The 9261-nt window shown below is 38.4% G+C and overlaps 1 protein-coding gene across 1 annotated transcript; it reads right to left on the bottom strand.

Annotated features, from left to right (window-relative positions):
- Window positions 1-3563: 3563 nt before the first annotated feature.
- On the bottom strand, window positions 3564-6935 carry LOC131773929 (N-glycosylase/DNA lyase-like). Its single transcript, XM_059089901.2, has 5 exons — window positions 6188-6935; window positions 4825-5001; window positions 4576-4625; window positions 4250-4330; window positions 3564-4069 (listed from the first exon to the last, which is right to left on the bottom strand). Exons 1-5 carry the CDS (start codon window positions 6927-6929, stop codon window positions 3992-3994), a joined length of 1128 nt encoding a protein of 375 aa, XP_058945884.2. The 5' UTR covers window positions 6930-6935; the 3' UTR covers window positions 3564-3991.
- Between the last annotated feature and the right edge of the window lie 2326 nt (window positions 6936-9261).

Raw genomic sequence — 9261 nt, 5'->3', positions numbered from 1 at the left:
GTTCCCGTTACCGAAAACAACTCTTCTTGGGACTATTCAGACTACGCGATCAAACAATACATGGCCCTAAATTTTAATTCTCCAGATGAAATGTCTTCTAATGAATAAAGAGTGGTAATATAACAAATGCAAGAGATTAACATCTTACACGGATGTCTGACATCCACTCCTCCCAACTAGAAAATGCTAATGTAATCCAACTAGAAAATGAAACCTGCGAAATAATGTGGGATTTACTCCATGCATGCAATTTTGCGTTCACGCGTGTGCCCATTGCGGACCTATCTTTGGGATGGGGGGAACTCATTATGTGGTCGATGTTTTACAAAAGATTCTAATGAAAACATCACATTACAGATCCTTCATGGAGAGCTAAAGCTTTTTTCCGAGAGCAACGCTTCTGAAAAAAGCCAAAGCATGAGTCTTTGAAAAGATGAAAAGAATCGGATCGCTCTGTCCAAATAATCACAGAGCAGTCCACTGTTTTCCGTGACAAACAGACAAACAGCTGGTGTAGGATAGTTTATAGGCTCATGTGTCCATTTTTAAGAATAGATAGGTTTGAAATGTTTTTCACGACGACATAGTTTTCTGAAATTATGATCTTGTCTGGCTTACCAGGAATCCATGTCTGACTCTAAAGCCTCCTGGACGCGGGACGTGCGCGCTGAGACCGTGCTTATAGGCTGTCTTACGAACACTTGAAGTTGCCGGGTATGTGTGCAAGGGTCGCCTTAGCACAACATCTTTGGTGGTGATTTCGTTGTGCAGTCCGTTAGTATCATCATCCGAGTTTAGTTCACTTCTGTTGTGTGTGCCATTATCGTTCCTACCACACTCCATGACTCTACTGATAAAATGGGGACAATTTTAAAGGCTACATTTAAGTTCCTAATTGGTTATAATAATGTCTGTGACCAGAACCAGTAAACATAAACCCTATCCGCCGCAGGGGTATGTGTGGTGGTAGTTGAGGGGGGGTGGCGGGTTGGTTTAGTGGAAGCTTTCATGGGGGCCTGTGGGCAACTTTCCGAGTATTTTATTTCATTGTTTCTTGCGTGAAATTATATGGGCTTCACTGGTGTATACAAGGGCATATGCACATATACTGACTGCTATGTCTAGACCAATGAACAATTTCGAACGTTTTAGGCTTTTAGTGTGTTATGGATGTCATGGAACTGTTCTTTAGCGCTAAGATAATTATCAAAATACCCCAACACCGAAGGTCAGGGTTCCGAGGAAAATATCAGCTGATATATCCAAAACATGATAGAAATTGATTAAACAGCCAGCCTGGCATTTATTCCACTTTGTTTTGTTTGTGCAGTAGAGTCTCCCTTGCATGATAGTCTGTCCTTTTCAAACTTACTGAGTCGAGACCAGCCGCGAGAAAATTGTTTTCAACTTTCGGAAGTGTTCGGCTGAAGTGGTCTTTCACTGAGTTTTTAATTAATTGCGTTCGGTGTTTCGCTAGTTGGCATTTCCCACATATCCCTGACGAACACGGACGTGTTTTACAATTATCTGTTTCTGTCACGTAGAAAAGGAATCCCTTGCGTACCAGTCAATCAGATCATCAGTTGGACTGTGTCTAGTAGGCACTACTTAAAGCATTTGTACGATTTGCTACTGACATAACCAGATTCATTTTTTGTGTGGTTCCTCTGCAATTAATAACTCTGAAAATGCACTTGAAAACACAGATTACTTTGAAAAATTTGCACACCCTCATGAAACGAAAGCGAAAGGAAACCTTGTGGGCTAACGCTAACGATAACGCTAAATACATTTAATGGTAGTCATGAAAAAGAAATATGAATAAAATTTACGCTAAATTCAAAACAGAAAAATGGAACAATATTCTGACTTTCACCGTGGCCTGCGTTGGTTTGGATTGAGTTTGTTTTAATGATAAATATGTCTTGGTTGCTGTATGAATAGGTCATAGTTCAGACTTTCCACAAACAGGTCGCATTTTTAGACGATCATTGCAATTATTTAGAAGAGGTAGGTCAGAGACATGAACAGGTGTTACTTGAGTAAGCAACACATGTTCCGCTGTAATCAGCTAATGTTTTCAGAATTCTTAGAACACGATGATCAGTATTCTAAATATCGTTGTTTGTTTGATACCGTAGTAAGTGAATCCGCTTGGTATAACTGAAACATGTTCTTACCTTCAAAAAGAAGATGTTGGGTCCCCTTTGCAAAAACTTTTAAGTTATCACGACGCCTAACGTTTAAGTTTGGAAAATATTACGTATTGCAGTAATCAAAGACGAACTAGTTGCAGCTAAACAAAAGCTCTGTGATGTATTTGTCATTTATTTTAAATGAGGGTGAACGCCTAATCAGGATAAGTTTATAATCATTATAAACGTATCCTGATTACGTGTTGACGATCCATCTTTAAAATTTAATGAGATGTACGTCGCAGAACTTTTGTTTAGTTGTAAGTAGCCCATTGCAAATCTTTCAGGACAGACAATTATGGGCTGGTCTGACCAATGAATGATAAATGCTTTAATCATGGCATGTTAACAGCTGTGCAGAACGCTTATTGAGCCATACTTTTAATACTGAATAACCTTATAAAAGAAGTTTTTATCTTTGTTGTATAAATAGAGTAACTGACTGTAGTGAAAAATAACAATGAATGCTGATGATAATCTGGTTTTGCTGTAAAACTATAATTAACAGACCTAAATGGTCAAGAATTGAATTTTATTCTCCTGAATTAGGGAACTTTCCAAGCAAGTTATTCTTGTTCCTGTTTGAATCATCTGCCTAATAGTGGCTAACTTTCCCTTCCCATAACAAGAATACGTACAGTGTTATTTTACCTGATTTTTTAACAGAGCAATTCAAATGTAGTTAAGCAAAAACATCCATAGACTGTGGTCCAAGTAGACTTGTTTTCTTTAAACTTAACCCCATACTTCATCGCATGCATGACTGTGATTTGAAATGTGATATAATCTCAACCCGTTTAGGAACATATGCATTACACGAATAGCTCACATTCTGGAAGGGTGTATCAACTGCATCGGTTCACGCAAACTTAAGCAAGAGCAGGAATCCTTGAACTAACTCTGAAAGATTTAGAACGGTGTGTCTTATTTGCCAAGGCGAAAAAAATCAACTTGTACTTCCCCAGTAGAGTCACAGGTCACGACGAGTGGTGCGTGCGTGATCTTGATAACACAATTGTGTTGAACGGTTATGACTACGAATGCTTCCACTTCAAGGCTTTCTTCGCGCTTACATTTTTCTTTTGGAAAAGGTTTACAGGGAAAAAAGATAAGACAGCCCTTGTTCAAAAGAAATCCGATCGTTCCTTTCCCTGAAAAAGCACATGCGTGATTGGGTGCGTTTGCGGAACAGGATGCACAACGCAATACTAGGGAATCACCATATGCTTTATTCACGATATCCCTCTGAGAACGCACTTACGATGGGGTTCAATAGTGGCCCCTCTGAGTTTTTTTCTGGGAAGGCAAGCTTTATGCAGAAATAATTTTTTTTAAAAAAGAAATACATAGACTTTTTTAAAGGGGGAAGAGTATGCAGCTTTTATTGGAGTGTGGCGTCCAATAAGTCATACAATAAAGGCGATATTCTACGGCACGAAAGTGAAGAAACCTAGTTAAATGAATGCTCTCCAGTCTCAAGACTCAACTCATTGGGTGACGAACGTAGTTAAACATCTTTTATGGTGTACGTTGCATTCTATTTCCAAAAGGTGATAAAATGGCTAATTTTCAAAATATCTAGACAAATGAAGCCACCATCTTTTAATGGCTAAGTAGCAAGAGATTATGAACAGTTCATAATCTCTTACGTAGTGATATCCAACTAAATTTTTACTTATTTCGGTTTCTATTAGTTGTAGGAGAACTTGAGAACCTTAACGTGATTAGCGTGGACTAGATTTCAGTACTATCTCAGAAAGAGAGTGACGAGTGGAAAATAAATCTTTGTTTTTAGCCTATATCCGGTTCTTCTTTTTCTTTTTGGCGGGACGCTTGGAGCTGCTTGTTGACGGCATATCGGATTCCATAGACCTCTAAGGCAGAATATTAAAAATAAGATACTTTAGTCTTTACACTTGAATTTCAAATTTCTATCCAACATAACGACGCTTTCACCAACACAGATTCATTCAATTAAATTAATACAGGAAAATCAATCGTTGTCTTTTCTAAATTCTCTATTCATTATGTAGAGCAAATTGTGTATTCCTTACCTTGGCAGATTTTGAGTTTAAATTTGTTAAACTGGTAGTTTGAGTATCTTGAAATCTCTTTAAATCAGCGACAAAAAGAACCTGCAACAGAGAAAAGAAGGACACAGCGTGGTTGTAGGTATTTACAAATTAATTGTTAACTATTGTTGTGAAAAGATTTTATGTGACATATCAGAGTTTTGCACTGCATGATTATGAGCATCATAGATGCATGATGTTAATTTTTAACAAAAGTACCCTGATTTCCTAAAGAATAGATTTGATTTCTACCATTGTTCAGTATTGTTGCTTATGATTTTGAGAAATAGTGATGCAAAAACCATTACCGATTGTGCCCATCCAGCATACTTCCCAAACAGGTCCCTGTAATGATCACCTGAAGAAAAAAGGTGGCATAAACTGATTTACAAGCTCAACATGAATCATTATCTGCAATTGCAGAAACTTTTAAATATGTTTTGGATCAGGAGACCTCTGGAGTCAAATATTTTCCTATACAGCCATACCGCATAGTCAATACATACAAAAATTCATGAATTCCTCACCCCTAACAATTCACACTCTAGTCTACTTACCAATTTGCTTATAAACCTTGGCAGTAAGAGACTTGGTCCTTGCAAGTTGGGGCATGTAGTGTTTTGCAGTTATCTGCCACACATGTGTGTCCACTGGAACAGCATCATGTTTGTCCAATGACATTAGGCAAACACAATCCGCAACCTTGGCTCCCACACCTGGTAGCTTACAAAGCGCTGGTTTTTACAATTAAAAAACAAAACAAAACAAAAACAAAAACAGCACCAGTTGATGAAGTTGACAAGTTGAAAATTGGAATACTTATATATAAAAATCGTCTGGGTACCAACAACAGTGTTTTAGTTCACCCTGTTAAATTAGATCAGGAGTGATTTTAGTTCTTCTCTGTGTAATCTATCAAAACACATAGAATGCTTCTGGAAAGCTACCACCAAAGGCCTTGAATGCAAGCATCTTTTTGGAGAGCACAAGTTGGTGTAATATGTTAATCATGTAATATGTTAATCTGGCCAGCCACAATATTTGAGTTTGGTAATTATGGGCAAAAATACATATCTCTCTATTACATAGCACTCCAATCCAAAATGGTGGCCACACGATTCACATCAAAGGACACATATTAAACATTTCCTTATTGGCAATGTACCCACAGAACTAACCCTTCTGCCTCTAAGAGATACTCACAACCCTTTCACTTTCAGAAGTGATGACAAGTTACTTACAAATTATATCGATACATTAGACATCAAACAGGTGATGAGAATAAGCAAATAATTACTCAGAGAACATTCCCTTAACAAACCAGAGAGAAATATGGAGCAGCTGGAGGGAAAAAGTCAGACTTTGGAAGTTAAAAGGTTGAGTGAGCTTCCACTGTATATAAGGCTGAGCATTTTGAGGTGGATTGTGCAATCCAAGTCCACAAGCACATATAAGGGTGGCAAAGAGTTTGTAGCTGACTCATGAATTAATATGTGATATCTGCATTTTACCAAAAGGCAAGAGCAATTCATCCATTTATTAACTAGCAAAAGCCATAATTTGGCTCCTAAAATATACATAAACTGTGAATTTTTGTACTTCATTCAGAGAAAACCTCAACATTTCTCTGAAACCTTGCACACAAGAGGAGACATTTGAGGTTTACCCTGACATGTGAAATTCTGTTTAAAGTATATGTGTGTGAAATGGGATCAGGACCCCCTCTACTACCCTCACATATGGGCTGAAGGACCTAACCAGCCAGAAGTAACATATTAAAACGAATCAGTTGATCAAACTGATTTTTCCTGAATGAATAAAGACATAAGCAAGCTGATATTAAGGTTTAAAGTGACTGGTATGCATAGAAATGGTCGATTCCAGCTTTACAGAACACAAGTCTAACACATAAGATCTCACCTTCATGGGCCTCATCATATGGCACACTTCTTAGGGTCTCCAACCACTTACTGTCATAATGTTCAAGAATGTAGCTTGCACATTGACTTATAAATTTTGCTCGATACCCAAACCCAATACTTCGCAAGTGCTGTTCAACTCTTGGCCCATTCAAATCTTTCATGTCAGGGAAACTATAGTATGAAACACCATCAATTTCTCCAAGATTCTCTCCATAATCATGACAAAGTTTTGCAACCATTCCGCTAATCCGTGGGATATTATTGTTTGATGAGCATATAAACGCAAACAGAGTTTCTATTGGGTCTTGTCGTAAAACTCGAACGCCTTGCATACTCTCTGAAACTTTGACAAAGTGAGGATCCTTGGCTCTCCACTCGTCGTAGAGCGATTCAGTTTCGACTCCAAGCTGAAAGTAATCTCGTAGAATGCACTCGTATACATCGGACTGAGGTAGTTTTTCAGTTGAGTAACAACTAACACTGTGTTCTGGACATTTACGAACTTCTTTTAAAATTCGTTTGTTCTTTACAACAACTGACTCGTAGACACGATACAAAATACCACTCTCGTCCTGTTTAAGGGTCCACACGTAGCTTGATAACACGTTTGTCCATTCCCCAGGCGCTGTTTCCCTCCATCTAAATGATTGTCCACTTGCAAGAGTGAAATCTAATCGAATCCTTGCCTTTAATTTATCGACATAAAGTCTTCTCCATGTCGACGACATCTTGTCGGCCATTTTCCTTCCCAGTGCCTATCGTTTATGTTGGTCGGTAGGGTCTTAGAACGAGTCATCTGCTGTCAGTTCTTCAGTTCTTGGGGTGAAGAAAATATATGACAGAACATAGCGAACATAGTTGCTCCACAAGCACGTTGAGACTGGTACCATTCGATATGGCAAATATTGCTCTAAAGATCCTCTGAATGCAGATATGTATCGTGGGTCCTGTAGGATAAAATAAGGACTGGGATTGGCCTGTCTTTGTCGTGGGAACATGGGATTCGTGACAGGGAATGGAAACAACTCAAAACATAGGAATGGGATGAATTTTTTTTAACCACAGCAACTAGTAAGTTATTTTCCGGGATTGCAAAACGTCGGAAAGTGTTCCTTGATCACCTGTTCGCCCTGATGAAGGCATAACGCTTAAAGTGATGGCTTTAGAAACTCTTTATGATGGCCAGTTTACAGTCAGATTAAGTCAGTTGTTAAAAAAAAAAAATGTGCGGCTAAAATTTGTGTCAGTCAATCATCGTGCTGTGTATCTTACCGATTTGGGGTCGAGCTATATCAGGCTCATTAACAGTCCCATGAAAAGATTTGCCCACAATTTCCTTCAAAGTTTAAAATAAGTTTAGCAGGGCCTTTGACTTTCATTCCGAAAAAAAAAGTCATAGAGCCTCATCATACCATCGACTAAGGAGCCAGGAAAGTAGAAATTGTGCTTCAGCAGGTAAAAATATGCTCTCAAAAGGCTAAGTTTCTACATCATCGAAGGAATCACCCACCACTGATGACCCCAAAGGTAATGTATCCAATAGATGATTGGTTGAAATCCTTTAATCCTCTGAAGAAGTCCCCAGCTCCATCACAACTAACATTCAGGACTTGTCACTCTTTTCCATGTCCGAAATTATAGAGAAATATATTCTGGATCTTTAATGTTGGAATCAGAGTGCCGTAACATAATATTTATGATAGATTTTTTGCATTGCACGAATATGCTGTCATGTTTGGCGCATCTGTTAGGATTTAAAGAAGCAGCGAAAAGTGTTTCTAGCTGGGCAGCATCGTACTACACATATCCTAATTAAAGCACTTTCCTTACCTCACATTAAATTACCGTAACCTACGTCACAGGAGACATCTAGAAAAGAGCCAGCTTAAATGAAGGCGTGAGCTAAAATGCAAGGTAAGTCTATTAGACAACGGATAACCTATGTGTTATATATCCATTAGACAACGGATAACCTATGTGTTATATATCCATTAGACAACGGATAAACTATGTCTCAACATAACCTATTGGTTATGTTAAGACAATATAACCAATAGATAAGGCGGGCACTTTGCAGTGGAGTAAAACTTTTTCCTAGTAGTTCTTTAGAACAACGTTAAATATGCAAAAATAACTTGAAGCACACTTATTGCCTTCTCCAAAATGTCGATCAGGAAAATACCTGATTTAAGAACCCTTTCGAACGATTGAGTGTAGATGCGATCAATGAGAGCCCTGTAATGATAGCCAGCGAAAAAGAGCACCCTCCCAATTTCCATGAATCACTTAGCTAGGAGAAAAGAGGAGTCGAACTTTACCCAATTGCAAGAAAGGTAAGGTTGAAGAGGGTCGGTAAAGATTTGACATCAGGTGCCATAATTTTTTCCAAAGAGCGCCAAATGTGTTCGGTAGGGCAACTACAGGCGAAGACGATGTGTGGACTTGGGTTTTTAGGTTTTTGGATTTTAGGTAGAAAGTAAGAACGCGGAGTTCTAGAAGTGGTGATGTGAGATACCGGTATGTTGCAGCAACCTGCAACTTTTCAGATCCACCCATGCATGTCGCTTGGAATTCGATTAGTGGATCTCCAATGCAATGTTCCCGAAGCCAGTGTGACGAAACCGACCTTCACTTCATTGCCATGAACGGACAGGAATGAAATTTAGCCTGTAGCGACCCAATTGCAGGAATGAAAATAAATGATCACCTTTTAACGTAGAGGTTCTAAGCGACTTATATGGGGCGCTTTAGAAAATGCAGCGAGAAACAAACCAAAAGAGAGAAGTAAATAGCTCATCAACTGAATCTGATTTCTAAATGTCAGTCCCCAAATATACTTTCCGAAACGCACGAACTTCTATAATACTGATATTTACCTTTTTGTTATTGTTGTTTGCTTGTAATTACTTTAACCTTCTGAGTTTTGACCTATTACTTAAGGCGTTCTTGTACCAATTGGCACTCTATTTTTCTCCACTTATGCAGTTTATTATACATTCAATTCACTATCTCTTTTCTGATTGGCCGAAAGCATACAGTGAATTTTCAAAAATCAGAACCTGGGGTGTCACC

Source organism: Pocillopora verrucosa, chromosome 13 (assembly GCF_036669915.1).
Source record: "Pocillopora verrucosa isolate sample1 chromosome 13, ASM3666991v2, whole genome shotgun sequence".
Taxonomy (NCBI): Eukaryota; Metazoa; Cnidaria; class Anthozoa; order Scleractinia; family Pocilloporidae; genus Pocillopora; species Pocillopora verrucosa.
The sequence above is the reverse complement of the archived record's forward strand: the minus strand, read 5'-3'. Positions and strand labels throughout refer to the sequence as shown.

What these genes read in the sequence shown, in the direction of transcription:
- LOC131773929 (XM_059089901.2), bottom strand. Translation starts at nt 6,929, where the DNA reads ATGGCCGACAAGATGTCGTCGACATGGAGAAGACTTTATGTCGATAAA. An exon ending in ATGCTGGATGGGCACAATCG is followed by an intron (nt 4,331 to 4,575) that starts GTAATGGTTTTT and finishes TCTCTGTTGCAG; the next exon opens with GTTCTTTTTGTCGCTGATTT. An exon ending in TAAACTCAAAATCTGCCAAG is followed by an intron (nt 4,070 to 4,249) that starts GTAAGGAATACA and finishes ATTCTGCCTTAG; the next exon opens with AGGTCTATGGAATCCGATAT.